The sequence below is a fragment of the Cervus elaphus genome, chromosome 12 (genome assembly GCF_910594005.1).
Source record: "Cervus elaphus chromosome 12, mCerEla1.1, whole genome shotgun sequence".
Classification (NCBI taxonomy): domain Eukaryota; kingdom Metazoa; phylum Chordata; class Mammalia; order Artiodactyla; family Cervidae; genus Cervus; species Cervus elaphus.
The window spans coordinates 91213665-91234864 of NC_057826.1; the positions used below are offsets into that span (position 1 = coordinate 91213665).

Here is a 21200-nt window from a genome sequence, read left to right on the forward strand (position 1 = left end):
ATTAACGTTTAGAGGAAAGCCTCTAAGCCACTCATGAAACCTGGTGGTTTTGCTTTCCTGAATGCCCTGAGGTCAGAGATGGCGAATCTAAGGTGGACTCGTACTTGATGGCTGTTCACGAGTTGTATGGCGACTCCTGCTAAAAGCTAACCTTTCAGATTGTACTATAACTGACATCAGTGTATAGTGTGTGCATTTTTTCCATTTCCCTAGCCTAGCTTTCAGTGCTGTTATATTTGCAACACCAGATATAATACTGTACATTAGGCCTTGTCATTTTTACTTAAAAGTACCCTTATCACCTCATTTTCTGGCTTATTCACATAAGAGCCTAAACTTTAGGGACATTGTATTTATCTTTGTCAACTTGAGTGGCTTCTGGTTGAATAGATGAGGCGTCCTAACTCTGAAGGCAAGCATGATTTTAAAATCTTAAATTGGAAGTAAAAAAGTAACCTAATTAAATTATAGTGTTATTTTGGTCCAGGCAACAGTGTTTTATAACTTCTGGTTCAGTAGTAGTAGCAGTAATATGACTTCTCTCTAAATGAGATTTTATTTTCCTAAATTAATAAGGCTCCCCTCAACAGAGAATATTTTAGTAAATAAGAGATGATAATTTATACCTATCTGATACACATACCATCTAAAAGACTATTTCTTATAAACTATTTTTAGGAATGCACTATTTAATTAGCGACTCAGTGAAAGATTACACCATAGTAGATGACACTGGTAAAGAGCAGAGGTATGCTAAAGCTTTAGTACCTGGCAGTGTTAATATGAAATTAATTTGAAACTGAGTCAGCTATAATGTTCATATAGAAAAATGTCAGACATCCGATGAATGTCACTTAGCAAATGTAACCAAAAGCGAGATGGTCAGGAAAAGATTGTTGTTGTCTCAAGCAAGCTTCTGAAGCTTAGGCAAATTATTTAGCTCCTTAAAATGGGATTCTGACATCCTGAATTTAATGTGTTCTGAAAACAAAGTGTGTGATTCATGAAACAAAGAACACTATCCGATGAATGTCACTTACCAAATGTAACCAAAAGCGAGATGGTCAGGAAAAGATTGTTGTTGTCTCAAGCAAGCTTCTGAAGCTTAGGCAAATTATTTAGCTCCTTAAAATGGGATTCTGACATCCTGAATTTAATGTGTTCTGAAAACAAAGTGTGTGATTCATGAAACAAAGAACACTTTACCGAAAATTTGAAATTATGAAAAATTTAGGCCAAAGAGTTAAAATAAAAACAGCTGTTAGGAATGAAAAATGGCTGTAGGAATTTAGTTACAAGTACTTCACAAAAACATTTTCATCACATTTACATAATGCAGCATTACAATACAAAGCTAGCTGCTCTCCTGACCAAGCAAGTTCTCTTAGCATCTAACAAAAATAATTTAAGTACATTTCTTTGTTTGCATGGAATTGTCATATATGTTTGCATTTTTTGGTACAAAACATAGAAAAAAGCATTGGCACATTTTGTAGTGATTAAGTCATTTTTTTCCCCCATGTACTAGTTCCAAGTATGCTGCATTCAGATTTTCATTTGAAAAAAAGTAACTACTGATTCAGTTAATTTAGTCTCTGTTTATACCTCTTAGGAATGCAGCATGGAGTACAGAGAATTTAAAAGAACAAAGATTTCGTTTACTAAATCTCCAATATTTATAATACACAGAAGGGTTGGCTGGTAAAAGGGAAAGGAAAATCTCAAGACTGACTTGATGTAGATCACAGAAAGTTGTGAAAAGAGCTGTATAAAAATATGCACTTGTGCTTTAGAAGCTTTTAGCATACAATTAATAGCTTAAAATAGTATTTACTGCTTCCCCATACGTCTATTTTCTGATATATTTACACATCTTGCAGTCTTTTTTTTTTTTTTTACATCATTAAAGCAAAATGGCATGATCATAAATATAGATAGGTTAAAAACATCTGAACCTTGAAACTCTCTCTCTCTCCTTGGTAGCATGGCACAACATACTCCATGGACTTAAACCCAGAAAATTTAGACTGGTCTAATAAAAAATTTTAAACAGCAAATGTATATAAATTTTTTTAAAAAACAAGCTTGTCCAAGGGTAGTCAGATTAATGGCTTGTATATAATACTCACTGTAGTGCCTTGTGACTGCCTCTGTAAACCAGAAATAAAGGGACAAAGCTCTTGGATTACCCCCAAACAAGATGTCACTTCCCTCCCCTTCAGGGATGGCTTTCTGTTAGGATGAATCCCCTTTTTGGGAGAGAGGGCTACGCAGGCAGCTGATACCAGTCTAAAGAAGGCACTCACTAGGCCAAGGCTATATTCTAATTTGAGTGTCACACCATTAGTCAGAAGAACCACCTAGCCATGGAGGCTCTGAAACTAGTTTATCAGCAGTTTGGTCCCAGTTGTTTTGCTCATTTTATATAGGTTTTTAAAAATTAGATATTCTTAGGCATCTTTTGGATTGACGCTCTTGAGGAAAATAGTCAAGCCAAACAGTGAAAGAGACTTTCATGGTAAAGGATGAGCTAAACACGAGCAGTGCGTCATGGTCCGTTGTCCACGGCGACAGTGGGCTCGTGGGCACCAAGTCTTTGCTGCATGTGCCCTGCTAGCTACAGTGACTCAGCTGCATGGTTTGACGAGCGCACACAGGATCACAGCGGGGCAATGGACTTTGCCATGTGTGTGTTCTGTCACTAAGTGATTGTTCAGAAGAACACATATCAATATTTTTCTTCACAGAACATAGTTTTCTAAAAATGAAATTTGGGAAGTTGAACAATTCAAGGTCAGATATTAAATATTAGCTCCTTAACCTATACCTGTCATTTTCATTATGAAGGAAAGCCTCTTACACTGCTGTGATTCACAGTGCCCTTTGTAGAGCAAGAGGTCACCTTCTCTGTCTTGGCTTTAACTGTCAGACGGAAGCCTCAGACTTTTGCACTTTAGGTCATCTAATGTCTTCCAGTGTTTGTAGTTATCGGCCAAATGTTGCATCAGTGTTGGCAGGTGTGCAAAGGCTGCAAGGACATAAAAAAATAAAAAGAAGCCTGTTAAGTTAGATTCTAGGAGCATTTATAAGGTTGAGGCTCTCTGGGACAAATTTGGGATCAGAATTGGAGGTGAGGTACCCTAGGTTAGGCCTAAGGTGAATACAGAAGTGTGAGAAGGATAAATCACTAAATACTGGTTTCTATAATAGGAACAGGTCCTTTTAACTAAAAATTGCTAACAAAAGATCAGAAAGAGAAATTAAGTAAACAACCCTATTTACAATCACATCAAAAAGAATAAAATGCCTTGAAATAAACCTACCTAAAGCAGCAAAAGACCTATACACTGAACACTATACGGTGTTGATGAAACAAACTGAAGATAACACAGACAGCTGGAAAGATACCATGTTCCTGGATTGGAAGAATCAATACTGTGAAAATGACTATACTACCCTAAGGCAATCCCTATCCCTATCAAAATACCAATAGCATTTTTCACAGAACTAGAAAAAGTATTTTAAAATTTGTACGGAAACACAAAAGACCCCAAATAGCCAAAACAACCCAGAGAGAGAAAAACAGAGCTGGAGGAATCACTCTCTGACTTCAGACTATACTATAAAGCTACAGTCATCAAAACAGTATGGTCCTGGCACAAAAACAGAAATAGAGATGAATGCAACAGAACAGAAAGCCCAGAAATAAACGCGCACACTTACCATCAATTAACCTACAGCAAAGGAGACAAGAATACATGATGGAGAAACGAGTGTCTACAGTAAGTGGTGCTGGGAAAACTGACAACTCAGTTTTACAACTCCGTGTAAAAGAACTCAATTGGAATGTTCTCTAACACAATACACAAAAATAAACTCAAAATGGATCAAACACCTAAATGTAAAGTCAGATACTATAAAATTCCTAGAGGAAAACAGAGGCAGAACACTAGCTGCCACAAGTCACACCACTGTCTATTTGGATCTACCTCCTACCTAGAGTAATGAAAAAAACAGACATAAATGGGACTGAGTTAAATGCTTTTGCGCAGCAAAGGAAACCATAGACAAAACGAAAAGACAACCCACAGAATGGGAGAAAATATTTGCAAACGAAGTGACTGACAAGGGATCAATCTGAAATATATCAACAGCTCATGCAGCTCGAGATCAAACAACCCACTCAAAAAATGGACTGAAATAGACATTTCTTCAAAGAAGACATACAGATGCCAAAAAGCTCCACATCACTAAATGAGAAATGCAAATCAAAGCTACAATGAGTTATCACCCTCACACCAGTCAGAATAGCCATCAAACAGTCTATGAATAATAAATGCTGAAGAGACAGTGAAGAGGAAGGAACCTTCCTACACTGTTGGTGGGAATGTAAATTGGTGCAGCCACTATGGAGAACAATGTGGAGTTTCAGAAAACTTAAAGTAGAATTACCATATGACCCAACAGTCCCACTACTGGGCATATATCCAGAGAAAGCCACAATTCAAAAAGATACATGCATCCCAGTGTTCATTGTAGTACACTTTACAATAGCCAAGACATGAAAGCAACCTAAATGTCCACTGACAGATTAATGAAGATGTGGTAGATATACACAATTGGTGAATTTAACTCAGATGAGGATTATATCTACTACTGTGGGCAAGAATTCATTAGAAGAAATGGAGTAGCCATTATAGTCAACAAAAGAGTTCAAAAGAGTCCAAAAAAAATGCAGTACTTGGATGCAATCTCAAAAACGATGGAATGATCTCTGTTCGTTTCCAAGGCAAACCATTCAATATCACAGGAATCCAGGTCTACGCCCCGACCAGTAATGCTGAAGAAGCTGAAGGTGAATGGTTCTATGAAGACCTAGACCTTCTAGAACTAACACCTAAAAAAGATGTCCTTTTCATTATAGAGGACTGGAATGCAAAAGTAGGAAGTCAAGAAATACTGGAGTAACAGGCAAATATGGCCTTGGAGTACAGAATGAAGCAGGGCAAAGGCTAACAGAGTTTTGCCAAGAGAACACACTGGTCATGGCAAACACCCTCTTCCAACAACACGAGAGAAGACTCTACACATGGACATCGCCAGATGGTCAATACCGAAATCAGATTGACTATATTCTTTGCAGCCAAATATGGAGAAGCTCTAAACAGCAAAAACAAGACCGGGAGCTGACTGTGGCTCAGATCATGAACTCCTTATTGCCAAATTCAGACTTAAATTGAAGAAAGTAGGGAAAACCACTAGACCATTCGGGTATGACCTAAATCAAACCCCTTACAAATATACAGTGAAGTGACAAATAGATTCAAGGGATTAGATCTGATAGACAAGAGTGCCTGAAGAACTATGGACGGAGGTTCATGACATTGTACAGGAGGCAGGGATCAAGACCATCCCCAAGAAAAAGAAACGCAAAAAGACAAAATGGTTATCTGAGGAGGCCTTACAAATAGTGAAAGGAAAAGAAAGGCAAAAGAGAAAAGGAAAGATACAGCCATCTGAATGGAGAGTTCCGATGAACAGTAAGGAGAAATAAGAAAGCCTTCCTCAGTGATCAGTGGAAAGAAATAGAGGAAAACAATAGAATGGGAAAGACCAGAGATCTCTCCAAGAAAATTAGAGATACCAAGGGAATATTTCATGCAAAGATGGGCTCAATAAAGGACAGAAATGCTATGGATCTAACAGAAGCAGAAGATATTAAGAAGAGGTGGAAAGAATACACAGAAGAACTATGCAAAAAAGATCTTCATGACCCAGATAACCACTATGGTGTGATCACTCACCTAGAGCCAGACATCCTGGAGTGCAAAGCTGAGTGGGCCTTAGGAAGCATCACTACCAACAAAGCTAGTGGAGGTGATGGAATTCCAGTTGAGCTAGTTCAAATCCTGAAAGATGATGCTGTGAAAGTGCTGCACTCAATATACCAACAAATCTGGAAAACTCAGCAGTGGCCACAGGACTGGAAGAGGTCAGTTTTCATTCCAATCCCAAAGAAAGGCAATCCCAAAGAATGCTCAAACTACCGCACAATTGCACTCATCTCACACACTAGTCAAGTAATGCTCAAAATTCTCCAAGCCAGGTTTCAACAGTATGTGAACTGTGAACTTCCAGATGTTCAAGCTGGATTTAGAAAAGGCAGAGGAACCAGAGATCAAATTGCCAACATCTGTTGGATCATCGAAAAAGCAAGAGAGTTCCAGAAAAACATCTGCTTTATTGACTATGCCAAAGCCTTTGACTGTGGATCACAACAAACTGGAAAATTCTTCAAGAGATGTGAATACCAGACCATCTGACCTGCCTCCTGAGAAATCTGTATGCAGGTCAGGAAGCAAAAGTTAGAACTGGACATGGAACAACAGACTGGATCCAAATAGGAAAAGGAGTATGTCAAGGCTGTATATAGTCACTGTGCTTATTTAACTTACATGCAGAGTGCATCATGAGAAACGCTGGGCTGGATGAAGCACAAGCTGGGATCAAGACTGCCGGGAGAAATGTCAATAACCTCAGATATGCAGGTGACCCCATACTTATGGCAGAAAGTGAAGAAGAACTAAAGAGCCTCTTGATGAAAGTGAAAGAGGAAAGTGAAAAAGTTGGCTTAAGACTCCACATTCAGAAAACTAAGATGGCATCTGGTCCTATCACTTTATGGCAAATAGATGGGGAAACAGTGGAAACGGTGAGAGACTTTATTTTGGGGGGCTGCAAAATCAGTGCAGATGGTGATTGCAGCCATGAAATTAAAAGATGCTTGCTCTTTGGAAGAAAAGTTATGACCAACCTAGACAGCATATTAAAAAGCCAGAGACATTACTTTGCCAACAAAGGTCCATCTAGTGAAAGCGATGGTGTTTCCAGTAGTCATGTATGGATGTGAGAGTTGGACTATAAAGAAAGCTGAGCACTGAAGAATTGATGCTTTTGAACTGTGGTGTTGGAGAAGACTCTTGAGAGTCCCTTGGACTGCAAGGAGATCCAATCAGTCCATCCTAAAGGAGATCAGTCCTGAATATTCATTGGAAGGACTGATGCTGAAACTGAAACTCCAATATTTTGGCTATCTAATGCAAAGAACTGAGTTACTGGAAAAGACCCTGATGCTGGGAAAGATTGAAGGTGGTAGAAGGGAACAACAGAGGATGAAATGGTTGGATGGCATCACCGACTCAATGTACATGAGTTTGAGTAGGCTCTGAGAGTTGGTGATGGACAGGGAGGCCTGGCGTGCTGCAGTCCATGGGGCTGCAAAGAGTTGTACGCAACTGACTGAACTGAACTGAATGTCACTCAGCCATTAAAAAGGAATGAAATAATGCCATTTGCAGCAACATGGATGGACCTAGAGACTATCACACAAAATGAAGTAAGTCAGAGAAAGAAATATCACTTATATGTGGAATCTAAAAAAAAAAAAAATGAAAATGAACTTATTTACAAAACAAATAAGCTCAGAGACTTCAAAAACAAACTCATGGTTACCAGAGGGGAAATGTGGAGGGAGGGATAAATTAGGAGTTTGAGATTACCATCTACGCACTGCTATGTAGAGAGTAATCAATAAGAACCTACTGTGTAGCACAGGGAATTCTACTCCACAGTAGATAATATTCTATAATAACCTATGTGGGTTAAGGATCTGAAAAAGAATGGATATATGTATATGTGTACCCGAATCACCTAGTTGTATACCTGAAAGTAACACATTGTAAATCAACTGCAATCCAACATAAAAATTAAAACAAATCTCAGTGGAAAGCTGTCTATCAAGTGACATTACCAAAAGAATCTGTGATTCAGAGTAGGCTTATATTTTATTTCTCTAGAATTTCCTCCAGTGATATAATAAAACTCCTTTAAACTTTGGAAATATGTCCTTTGAAGAGTTAAACACTTGTTTATCCAGTTACCGGACGTCCACTGAGTCTTCCATACACATCGTCTGTGCTGAGGAGGCAGAAAGTGTTCACGTACCCCCACCATATCTGGCCACAAACAGCTGACATTTTTTTAAAAAATAACATTTAACACCTTTAGGCCTGGCCTCTGTCATTAAAGGTAAGCATTATAAAGCATAACAAGATATTCTGTTTATGGGTAACAAAACATGAACCATCTTACCATCCCAAGCGTCAAACATGTCTGTTATGAAGTAGTCAATAAAGGAGATTTGGGACTTGGGGATGCTACAGGTATTCCGGTCAAACACTGGCATCACTACGGGTAGCCCCTGTCTCTTCTCTTCATCCGTCTGTAAGAAATAATATACACAGGGCTGTCCCAGTAGCATCGAGTTTGTCAGAACCACCCTGTGAAAAAGGTGTCATAATCCAGTTGTATCGATGAAGAAATAGGCTCAGCATTTCCCAGGGCTTATAATAACTCACCTACCTGATGAGTGACTGCAGTGACTGGATTCAGGTCTTCTGACTCTTAAATGTGTTAGATACTATCTTACAGCTACCCGCCCTCCCCACCCCACCGAAGCACTGATTTCAGAATTCATACCCTCATTTCTAAGATCTGTTTTCATGATTGCAAGGTCACAACTTCCAAAGTAATACTACTAAATGCTAAGTGGAATTTATGCTGAGGGTACAGAAGCAATGGTGGGTGTAAAGCTGCTGGTGTCTCAGCATGAATCAAAGACCTGGAACCAAGCTGTATCAACACGTTGTATTATTCACTGTTACATGCTTGCAGTTTAAAAAGAAAGTCCGTTTCACTTAAGAATGTCTAAATTAAAGCAGTACAAATTATTAATCTTACTAAACTTGATCTCTGAAAATACCTTTTAAAAATATTCTGTGTGACAAAATCCGAAGTACATACAAAGCCCTTGTGTTGCACATCCAAGGGTGTGATGGTTGTCTGGAGGAAAAGCAGGTAGGCAGTTGAGCTGAACTAGATTTTTTTCTTCATGGAATAACTTTTTTACTGAAAAGAATGACTGACAAACTGTTTGGATGTCTGTACTGGTCATGCATGCAATTCTGACCATATGTATAAATTGAGTATTTTGCACATTGAAGTGTATGTTTATAATGCTTAAGGTTATAATTCACAGGATTAAAGTTAAAATCTACATTTACTGGTGGTGTACTGAGCCAGAGACCGGCCGACCAGAGACCTCATTTGTAACTCGATTTTTAGGTCACATTGTCGTGTGAACATTTCCTTTATGGGAAAAGGACACCTACACAGGGAAATTACATTAAAGAACTTAAAAATGGTTCTTTCCCATTCCCCATTCACATACTCTGAGAATATCTAGGAATAGGATTTTAAGTCTTCTCTGTGGGTCCTGGAAAGCCCCATTAATGGTCTCCCACCAGTTTTGGCTCAGCTTGCTCATTTCAGATTAGTCGATCAGGCAGCCTTAAAATATCCACTGCTGGTTCAAGGAGTGGTTTGGGTTTTTTTCCCCCTTCTCTTTCTGGCAAGCTCAGAGCTGGCTGTCCTAATTCTCTTTAATTCATGGACTCTCTTCCCATCCTTGAAAGCTACAGCTAACTTACTGCATCCTTAGCTAGTTTTTGCTCTGCCAACCCTTCTAGACACCATTGGCTAGTCTTTACCCTGCCTCAGTAGTACATTCCAGGGAGATCGGCACTCCCCCTCCCCAAATAATTAGTCATAGCTACTTCAGACATGCTTGTCTTTCTATCCCACATCATAAACATTAGTCCCTAAAGCCTCTTCTTTGGAAGTAGGCCTCTATTTCAAATGGCATCTTGTGGTTTGCTACTTTCTGGGTTATTCTTCAACTCTTCACACTGCCAAAGTTACTATTCTTATATAGAACTTCTATGTTTCCTCTTTACTAATTTTGGTCATAACACTTGGTTCTCTCACAATGTCCTTGCCCACTTCTTTTTCTTTCTTTTTTTTTTTCTTTTTTTATTAGTTGGAGGCTAATTACTTCACAACATTTCAGTGGGTTTTGTCATACATTGATATGAATCAGCCATAGATTTACACGTATTCCCCATCCCGATCCCCCCTCCCACCTCCCTCTCCACCCAATTCCTCTGGGTCTTCCCAGTGCACCAGGCCCGATCACTTGTCTCATGCATCCCACCTGTCTTGCCCACTTCTAAATTTTGAAATCCTTAAAAAAAAAAAAAAAAAAACCCAGCTGTAACACCTTTTCCACCTTTCTAGATAAAAGCCCTTCTTTTATCTAGGGAAAAAAAAAAAAAAACAACCCTTTCTGAACTCTTAAGACTTAACATATACCTCCTTTAGAAGTGTTTTCACTTAAAAAAATATTATTGTGTGGACCTATTTATGTCTATGTCCCCTACTGCATTATGAGCTACCCTCAGGCAGAGATGGGCCTTATGTCTGTGTTTCCCACAATACAACATGGAGATAATAATCTGATGAATGAATGGATTTCCCAGTTTTTGTGGAAGTTCAGGATCTAAAAAGTTGAGAATGAAAAGAATCCCAAAGGCTCAGTTTCTCTCCTTCCCCCTAGAGAGACTCTTGAGTAGTGACCAGTCATACCAGTTAGTCTCTTGAGGGGCCAGAATTCTATTCCAGGCAGGGGGGAGCCATTTCTTTCTGAGGAAGAGTCATTTACTTGCTCACTCCCGGCACTTCCCCAGAGAGGCAGCCCACCTGCGCAAAGTACTCCTCAGAGATCCTCCCAGCCCATTCAATGCACAGGTCCAGGGGGCGGCAGGGGTTGGCCACGTCCGCACACTTAATCATCATGCGTTTGATCAGGGTCTGGTTCTCAGGGAAGTTCTTCCCCGGAGGGCTGCATTCGCAGTCGCTGCCGTCAATCTGGAAAGCAGATGAGGGTTGGTTCAATACAGTGGTGAAGCCCACAGGAGTCAACTGGCTAGATACTAGATGGCTGTCACCCAGGCCACCTCAGGCATGAGACGTGATGAAGGAGGCGTACCCAAGTTTAATTCCATATATGATATGCCGACATATTCAAGCAATACAAACACATTGAGCTTCAAAGTTCAGTGTTCCTATCACCACCCACTTCATGGTTTTGTTTTCAACCAGTCACTCCCAGTTTAACTGTCTACAGTCTTCAGATACTGATGGTCATTTAATGAAAATCAACAGGGATATAGTTCTTTAAAGCATCTAATTTTGAGGTCTCCCAAGGGCCCAAAGAACAGAGAACTAGAAGGGCTTTGAATCCTCTAAAACGCCACCATTTATTCCAGTCTCTGCTGTCTGCAGGCTCCTCGCATCATCGTCTTTGGGCCTACTTCTTTTGTCACCACTGACTTTATTTCAGGGCTTTTCTTTCAGGGAGTTCAGAGTTGCTTTGGACACTGTCAGTCTGTTCGCCCTTCCTTACCAACTCCAAGTAAGGAACCATGTTGTATTCAAGACGGAGAGAAAATGCTTTGAGGCCAGAGTATAGGGTATAATGGAAATGCACTCTGATGTATATTATTACGTGTGAAATACTTACCTCAGCCGCCATTGGCTTGTTGATGCTGTTCACAAATTTGTTTACATGTTCAAAGTGTTTTGTCATCTCTGTTGCTAAGACCATGTCAATAATAGCTTGGCGCAGTGTTCGATAATGGTTCCTGAAATAACCAGAAGACAAAGGGCCTTTGTTCAAATCATGCCCCCTGAATTAGAACTGTTCTGCCATTTCACCACACTTCCCACAATCCAGGAGGACGCTAGGGGCACTGAAGAAATGAGTGAAGACCACAGAAAGTTTACCTGCTCATCTTCCTACTGAGCCAGGACTTGGTGACACTATACCATCTTCCCAAAGGTAGCTGACCCTCACATGATTTGTGAGTGTTAGAAGAGGCCCCGCCTGTCACATGGGCACTTATTTTACAAGGTGATGCCCCTCTGTCTGCCCTTGGCAACATCAGAACAGCGAGGCGGGAGGAAGTGATGAGTTACTTCCCTGTGAGGCTGGCGCAGCGACCTGACGGGCTGTGCCCCAGCATTCGGCGCAGACACGGCGATTCTTAGTACAGAGAAGTCTTGTCATTTCTTTTGATGACGGCATTGGAAGAAAGTTTTCCAAATCAATGAGCAATTATCCACATTACAGTTACACAGAAGTTGTAATGGAAGGAGCAGCAACCCTGCTCAAAGTCACTGCCCAGCTCCTATCATCTTTTTCTAACTCTAGGAGCCAGAATGAGGAACTGAATAAAACTGGCTATCGGCAACAATTCCTCCTTTGAAAGTTTTAAAAACAGTACTTGAAGCCTTCAGCTGAAGGTGGAATAACTGAATATTTTCATATCATAATAGTGATATTTTCTCAGGTTTCTAGAGACCGGTTCGGGTTCATGGTGACACGTGATGACTGAGGCCGGAGCGAGCTGTGCTCCCGTTGCACTGCCCTCGGGGGGTCTTCCCTCCAGCCTGGCTGGTACTGTGTTGGGAATATTCAGTCTGGCTGCAGGGCTGTGTCAGGCGAGAAGAACGGCTCCTATCTGTTCACACGTGGCCAGCTCACCAGAGGACAGAGTACAGCAATGAGGGGGAAAGCCGCCCCACCCTGTGAACTCCGGGGGCTCTGCTGGGACCGGGGAGCACGGTCTCCTCATGAGTTAGGATTTTAAGTGGCCAAAAACTGAGCTGGGGAAAGATGGGGAAGGATACATTTCCTTGAGTTACACCAAAGACAGGATGTCCTTTTGAGAGAGTAAAAATATCTGTTATATTTATTAGTAGCTGTAATCTGTAGAAATCTTTGCAGCATATAAAGCATTTTCATGAACTCACTGAAGACCAAATGGAGTTTTCATTTCACCTTTTTAGGTGAAAACAGTCTAAAAAGTACAGTTAAGATGAGAAGAGCAAGGCTATTATTTTACTGTCTGATACAGTGGGAAAACTATTATTATCTCCTCTTCCCCACCAAGAGGAAGCTAAGTACTTGGAGAAGCCAGGGAAAACTGAGTTTCTGACTTCCATTTTACCAACCCAATCACAAGAGCTTGAGCACAAACCTGTCGATATTCTTGAAAATGTTGCACTTGCTGTCTTTGACCGTGAGCTGGAAGGCCAGGGCTGTGTGGTGACTCTCCAAGACGGCGGTGTCATTATAGAGGACGGCGAGCTCGCTGCCCGCATTGCACAGGAAAGAGTTGGTCCTTCCCGGGTGGTCCACGTCGTGGACTGTGGCAGCAATCAGGGCGGCCACCTCATCCAGCTGATCAAGGCTTCCCTGGGGAGGCAAGGTTGAGTGTTACCCACTGGATAATGGAGACCTACACTCATCCCTGTCTCCCAGGAGGGCATACGCCAGGGGTTCCTTCTCTGACTTCCTAGAAGTTAAGAGGCCTCCTAGGGACACATCACATCACCTTGCTGTACCGTGGATTATCTGGAGGGAAACAAGTCTGAGTTGCGGTTATAATGGATACCTAGATTCTTTCTCCAGAGTCCATTTACTCTAGTTGTTCTGCAGGAAAATGACAAACAGGAATGTGTGCAATGTGGCATAGTGCCATGACTCTTCTATAAGCGGACAGAGAAGAAAGCGGACTAGGATCACAAGTGTTACTTTACTTGCCTACTTCTGAAAAGCTTCTGAGAGTGTGGCAGTAAACAGCACAGATAAACAAAAGTCTCCACACAAAGATAAAAGGAGTAGAGCCAAGTAACATAAGAGGATCAAGGGCAAGAAGAATTTTCCCAGGAAACTGAAGCTAAGGGGGCTCTCACAGTTAAACACAATTTGGCTCTGAGCCAGCAGGTGGCAAAGGCAAAAACAGGGACCCCTCTTCTTAAAGCACTCATCATATAATTAAAGAACACAACCCAGAACATCAGGGGGTACAAATGTTTTCTCAGCTCACAGCTTGAGGAAGAAGTTATCCAATGGCCTGCGGTTGTATAAGACATTGTACTTTATGAATTCTTTCCTTCAGTCACCATTTATTGGATGCTTGCTGGGCGCCAGCTGTCTTGCAGGCTGCAGGAGCTGCAGTGGTGAATTACTCTGGCATAGCGTCTGTGCTAACGCAGCTGGCCATTTACTGGGGAAGGCATAAATAACTTACTGTAAGATGGGTTAAGAAGGTACGTGCAGGTGGTTTGTGAGTGTAGCCATGAGGCCTGATCTCGTTTAGGGCATTGTAGTCCATTCAGCTTTCTGTGGTGACGGAGCAGTCTGCACGTGGGCTCTCTAATACAGCAACCCCTCATCCCTCACGGCTCCTGGACACTTGAAATGTGCCAGTGCGCCCAAGGAATGGAATGTCCCATTTTATTTCAATTAAATGTAGCTACTGGCAACCCACTCCAGTATTCTTGCTTGAAAAATCCCACGGACAAAGGAGCCTGGTGGGCTACCGTCCATGGGGTTGCAAAGAGTCAGACACGACTGAGTGACTAACACACCCACACACACAGACACACGCTACTTTGGATGATGCAGAGGGTGGGCAAGAATGGGCTCTCTGAGGGAGAGATTCTTATGCTGGAAACTGAAGGATAAGCAGGAGTCAGCCAGGCAAAAAATGGCAAGGGGGAGAAATCCAGGCAGAAAGATCAGTCTATATGATGCTTCTGATGCGAAACAAAGTGATTTCTGAAGAGGGAACTTAAAGAGCATCATTGTGACTGAAGGGTAGTGAGCGAGAGTAAAACTGGTTCCCAAGATGAGGCTCAGGGTAGGGGGTGGGGTGGGCATAATTTTTGGTTTTCCTGAGTTGCTTTCCTAGGCTGTTGGAGGAAAACCCTGAAAACTGCTTCTCAGATGCAAACAGGTAAGAAACAGTGAATCTGAAGCTCAGCCCTGAAAACTTTTCTGAAAACTGTCCCTACCAGAAGGGAGACAGTTCCATTTTCAGACTGACCTCCTGGAGCTGGGGACAGTCCTGGCTTGGCCTTGGTCCACATGAACCACCTTCTCAAGTGGGCATAGCAGTCAAGGCCCTTCTTGGTTCTTCCCAGACACTGATGCTGTGACGCCCAGGGCGAGCGAACACGCCTAGCCCCCTGTGGCTGCCGGTTAGAGAGGCCGCGGTAACCCGCAGGGACCGGCGGGCCCGGGCTGCCCCTGCCTGGCCTCCACGCTCACTGGCTGTCCCCATGCAGGGAGGCCCGTGAGGCCCAAAGCGGGCGTCCAGCCAGTGCTCTTGGGGGGTGTTCTATCTTGCTTGGAGTACGGGGCCGATTTATTTTTACATTCTTCAATGACATAGATTCAAGTGACTAGAGTAGGCAACAAATAGCATTAGAGGAGACGTGCCCTTCCAGCTTGCGCTGATTCGGACCCTGCCCTTTACAGCGCTGTCAGGGCCACGCCCTGAGTTTTGGTGGGCACTGTCTATCAAGGCAGTGTCTGATAAGAAATGCAAGGGAGGCGGGGAAAGAAGGCCCGGCTGCTCACTAGCAGATGGGAGGAGCAAGGCTCTTCCCACGATGGGGACGACTGTCTGTGGAAGAAACCTCCCGCCAAACCCACAGGAGGAGAAACGCATACATTTCTGCAGTGTTGTCTTCCCTCAGCCGGCAGGGTCAGAATGGATTCCATCCTAGATTAGCCTTCGCCACAGCTCCTTTACTAGGATCAACAGTCACACGCAGACAATCACAAAAGAACGCTGACTATCCTGACCTCCACTAAGAGTGGTTCCTGGGAACAGGTAAGAGTGGGCAGGGGGCAGGGTCTGGAAGGCACTGAAGGAAAATGCCGGCTCTGCACACGTTCTGGCTGAGGACGTGGAGCTGTCACAGTGACGTCAAGAGCTTTAGCCTTCTAAAGAAGTTAGGGGTGACAGATGACGTGGGGATTTGGTAAGAACATTTTTCTGACTCTCTTGAGCAGTGGAAGCAGGTCTGGTGGAAGAGGCCTCAGGAGTAAACCCCACCTGAAGCGCTTCACAGTGGACTAACCAGTGATCTTGGGCTGCTACTAAACCTTTGAGCCCAGGAGTCCCTTCCAGCCCAATTTTCCAGGGTTCCTTGCCGCTCTAAATTATCTGATTCTTTGGCCTCTTAGAAAATGTCTTTTGGATTACAAGCATATTGTATCTAGTCTTAGACTTATTTGTATTGCTGCTATTTGAGAATTTAATCAGACTCTGAATGCACTGGCAGAACAAATAATTTAAAGAAAATTTCTTACTTTAGGGGAGGGAGAGTCAAGGAGATAATAAAGTGACTAAGCATTCCCCAATTTATCACGCATTTAACCTGTATTTTTTCTAGAGCGATTCTGTTTAGGAGGACTTCATCTTGGACTCAAGGCTTCGGTGCCGACAGGCCAGTTCGGTCTCAGTGTTAGTGCCCACGCTCCTGTCCTCATTTGACCGTGTGCGAACTCTGCTGTACTATCTCTCCTGTGGTGGAAAATGGAGGGATGTGGAACTGGATAGGAATCTCGAAGTGTTTTAGCTCCTCACAGAAAGAGAAGCCTGCGTGTTGTGACTGCAGAAGCCCATGAGTGCCGCACTTAGAGAGAGCTTGTGCACCGCGACGAAAAGCCCATGCAGCCAAAAATGGTGCCACAGACACAGGCTGTTAGCACCTGTGATACCACCTTTTTAAGAAGAGATAAAAATCTTACAAAAGCACCATTCTTGAACCACCCTGTGTGCTTTCTTGCTGATGAAAATAAATGCCAGGGTCAGTCTTTGGCAAAACTGAGAAGGCAACCCCTCCCCCTCCCCGTGTTGGTGCCTTTTCTGCCCCTCTGACCGGTCCCACTATCACTCTCCGCCTTGAGGACCTAGGGTCTAAGACTAAGTAAGACAACGACTGCATGTTAAGCATCTGCAGGTTTATGTCAGTCTGTCTCTATAAAGCACTTGTCCCAAGGGTATGTACTTTCTAAGCTTCACTTCTAATTGTAGCAGCAAAGAATGACAAGCTTCGCTAAAAGTGATGATAGTTGGAAAACAGGGGGACAGGGATCTCTTGCAGCCACATGAGGGGCATACATAGAGCTGCCCTGCAAACCAGCGCCTTACGTGATAGTACTGGCTTCTCAGACTAAGAAACTTGGACCTCTTTCAGAGTTATACAAACCATGAGCATACAGATGTACACAAGTCACACCTACACAAAACACATATGTGTGTATATGTCAGTAGGATGCTGAATGGCTCATAGCTATGTGGGCTATAACATACCAATGATAAAATTCTGATCTTAAAATTTATTTATTTATTTTTGATCTTAAAATTTAATCTCCAGACCTAGTAACCATTTGCTATAATAATTAAGTTCTGTCTTCTAAGCTGGTATCATGAAGGGCTGCTAGTGAACATTTGGAGAATGGGTTTATGGATCAGCCAGACATGTAAAGGAGTCCCTACGGTGGCATAAATTATTATTTTAAGCATTTGGGGGAAGGGAGGACTAGGAGAAAAGGCTGTGTCTTTACAACACCGAAAGGATCGGTCACTCTTTCAAATTTGGTCCAGAATAGCTGTTTGTTTAATATATTTATGAAGGTCGAGTTCTTAGTGAGTTCTCCAAAAGCTGTGAAGGTAACTAGATCGTGCTATCAAAATTCTACCTTCACTCTTTCCTTGCCGAGGAAGAAGGCTGTGGCGTGCAGGACGTCAGCGGCATGGGTGGAGTTGTGGTAAGCGTTGGAAGAGTGGTAGTTGGCTTCAATCACCTGGAGCCAGGCCCGAAGAGTCGTTTCAGAACAGTGTAGAAATTCACATACTCCAAACCGGGAAAAGACTTTCAAGCCCAGGTAAACCAATGGCCTAAAAAACAGGAAAGTACCCTTTGATTCATTGTATTCACTGCTCCAGAAACTGCTTTCTTTGGAGATACTGGGCAATTCGTTTACCTCCCTCCGATGCTTACTCCACAAGCACAGGGGCCTAAAAATTGTCCTCTCCAAATTAGAAGGTGATAGAGCCTCTCCTCCTCACCCGTCGCTTCTTTAAATCTAGGTGCCTTGTGGTGGCTAAGCCAAATGACTTCTAGACTAAGTCATCCGCCCTTAAGTGGCTCCACAACCAAGAAAGGCCTCTTACGGCCCCTCTCTCTGCTTCCACGTAAGCTCCACACTCCTGTGTTCCCTGAGGGAGTTACTGAGCCTGGGAACAAGAGGGGTGGCTTCTGTGGGCTCAGCAGAGTCATGTCACTGAGCGTCAACTCCTTATTTACAGGTGAGTATCATCCACATCCAACACCCTTGGAAGAAATGAACTTCTGTAACAGAAGAGGACTTTCTGAGCCATCCGATCTTTCTCCTGCCTATGGGATGAATCCAAGGAAAAGTCTACAGTGCTCTCAAAGTCATGCTGTAAGGCAGAACTTTAACAGGTTTGGGGCTGCAAATGCTTAGAACTCTTGACTCACTGGCAGAAAGCAGGACCTGGCTAGATCTGAGAAGACACTCAGTATTTCTTCATCCTGGGTTGTCACCAGGCTGATCCCAAATCTTACCCGCTGATACTCCCTGCTCCATAGGGAGCTCGCTCCAGGGACCATGGCCTCTCTGCATGATTGAAACTCCTCCAGCACGGCATGAAAAGCAGAGCCTGGTGGTCACCTGTGGCAAGGACTCACATCTCCCTCACAGTGTCCAGATGTGAAAGTCTAGAGCGTGTCCATCAACCCTCCCCTCCCGCAGCCGGAGAAGACATGTACCTTTTGTGCGTCACAGCTTCCAGTTCAAAGATGTTGAACTCCCAGCTTTCCTCATTATCGAGTAACTGGGCGATGGAAGGGGGGACATCATTGATGGTCACTGGCATCGCAAGGTGACTATGACTCTGGGGCACGTCTGAACAAAGAGACGGGGCGAGAAGGGTGGGTAACTGGGGACTCCTGGGTGCTGCCGAGCATCTGTCATCATGGGTGCTGCTAGAAAGAAAGTCTTGAACTTCCAGGGGCAGGAAGATTTTCACCTCAGGGTTCTCTTATACTTCTGAACTTCAAGATCCCCCAATAGAAAAATAATTCAGCTTAACTGAATTAACTGTTTAAATATAGTCAGATTTGTGATTCCTACTCTGACAGTGCACAGAGAAGTAATTTACATTAGGAGACCTGGTTTCAAATGCAGACCATAGAGATGTTTAAACTCCAATGAGACCAACAGCAAGTATCATGAACACCCTCCCCAAACAATAATCACAACTCCAAGGGAGACAAAAGGCCAGAGACAGGTTATCAGTTACAGGTGGAGAGAGGACAACTTACTCTTAGTGAAGACGTACTCGTTTCCCGACAACCTTCTCAAGCCATCCTGGAATAAAGACAGATGCTATGAGAAGCATGCTTTCTATGCCATTATCATCATTCTCTCAGTTCTTTAGTTAGCCAAAGGGATTTGAATCCTGAATAACCCAGTCAATCTGCAACTCCAAGTTGAAGCTCAAGATTGGATCAGAACAACAGCTATGAAACAGGGGATACTCTCCTTTTCATGGCTATTAGCTGCAGGAGATGGGGAACCGAGACTCCAGTGGCTGTGACTGCACTCAGGTCTCTCACCTGGGCTGTGAGCCGGCTCTGTCCTCATGCCGTCTTTCCTTTGTGATGTTTTGAAGCCACGTTAATGAAATCACAGAAGCAATCTTGCTTTGGGTGCATGTTAATCTGAAAGGACCCCAGTTACCCTCATGAAAGTGAAAGTGCAAGTTGCTCAGTCGTGTCCAACTCTTTGTGACCCCATGGACTATTCTCCAGGCCAGAATACTGGAGTGGGTAGCTGTTCCCTTCTCCAGGGGATCTTCCCAACCCAGGGATCAAACCCAGGTCTCCCGCATTGCAAGCGGATTCTTTACCAGCTGAGCCACAAGGGAAGCCCAAGATTACTGGAGTGCATAGCCTATCCCTTCTCCAGGGGATCTTCCTGACCCAGGAATCACAGGCAGATTCGTTACCAACTGAGCTATCAGGGAAGCCCTGGGGACTGTTACTTTGGTGTTCTTAGACTTACATCCTGGGGAGCCAAATCCATGGGCCACATTTGGGGTATGATTTAATGTAAAGCCTTCAGAGTGCTCAGTCGCTCGGTTGTATCGACTCTTTGTGACCCTGTAGACTGTAGCCCGCCAGGCTCCTCTGTCCATGGGATTCTCCAGGCAAGGATACTGGAATAGGTTGTCATACCCTCCTCCAGGGGATCTTCCCGATCCAGGGATCAAACCCGCATCTCCTTTACTGCTGAGCAGATTCTTTACTACTGGGCCACTGGGGAAGCCCCAAAGCTTTTAAAAGGTTGGGTTAATTTTCGACTAACATCTAAATTAACTTTTTTCCAGTTATAGTTTCTATCTTATAACATGAGCTTTGCTGTTAGTCTTCAAAGGAAGTTTCTGGACTTGAGGTCTTGGGAAGAGCAGCAGAGGGGAGTGAACAGAATGCCTGTGTTCCACCATTTAACAGGCTCTTGAACTTTAGTCCCCAGATGTTCTTCAATCTCAGTTCCTATCCTCTACCTTCTACCTGAGTACCCAATTATTTAGATCTTTGCTTAAATGTCATTTATAATTGCTTATTTGTCATCCTGGGAAAGTATGTGCTAAGGTTTAAAGTGTTAGTGAAGGTTTCTCCTGAAGTCACACTTAGAATCTTCAGGCCAAGAGCTTAAAATTTCAAAACTAGATAAATAGATAATGATGGCCATAATTGTCCTGCCTCTAAGGCAGGTATCACAAGGAACTCCTCTGTTGTTGTTTTTCTTTTCTCCTTCTGCTTTTAATTTGCCTTTGTCTCTTCTCTTTCCTAATGCTTCATAAAAATAGGTGAAGCTTGCACTGGTTCCTCACTGCATGACCTGGAGAGGAAGCCCATGGTCTGGCAGCGGGGAAAGGATGGCAGGTAACTTGTTCTGGGAACCAGAATCTTCCCGCAGCAGCTCTGCAGTGGCCAGCCTGCTAAGAGACCCTTGCTAGTCTTCCTTTGTTTTTTTAATGGCAGCATTGTTGACCTTCAATGTTGCGATAGTTTCAGGTGCGTGGCAAAGTGGTTATACATATATATATATATGTGTGTGTGTGTGTGTATTCTTTTTCAGATTCTTTTATATTATATTTATTATAAGATATTGACTAAAATTCCCTGTGCTATTCAGTAGGTTCTTGTTGCTTATCTGTTTTATATATAGTAGTTTGTATCTGCTAACCCTAATCTCTTAATTTATCTCCTCTACCACCCCTTTCCCCTTTGGTGACCATAAATTTGTTTTCTATATCTGTGAGTCTATTTCTATTTCATAAATAAGT

General features: G+C 42.9%; 1 protein-coding gene across 7 annotated transcripts in view; it reads right to left on the minus strand.

The window, feature by feature from the left end:
* Positions 1-1261: 1261 nt before the first annotated feature.
* PDE8B (phosphodiesterase 8B) overlaps positions 1262-21200 on the minus strand; it is a 330100-nt gene continuing 310161 nt past the window's right edge. For all 7 annotated transcript variants that reach the window (XM_043919992.1, XM_043919991.1, XM_043919990.1 and 4 more), the window contains 8 exons: positions 19171-19216; positions 18616-18751; positions 17522-17720; positions 12999-13216; positions 11480-11600; positions 10657-10824; positions 8152-8281; positions 1262-3028 (listed from right to left, as the gene is read on the minus strand). In XM_043919992.1, the coding sequence (XP_043775927.1) occupies positions 2919-3028; positions 8152-8281; positions 10657-10824; positions 11480-11600; positions 12999-13216; positions 17522-17720; positions 18616-18751; positions 19171-19216 (1128 nt within the window). In that variant the 3' untranslated portion in view covers positions 1262-2918. The remainder of the gene's footprint in view (positions 3029-8151; positions 8282-10656; positions 10825-11479; positions 11601-12998; positions 13217-17521; positions 17721-18615; positions 18752-19170; positions 19217-21200) is intronic.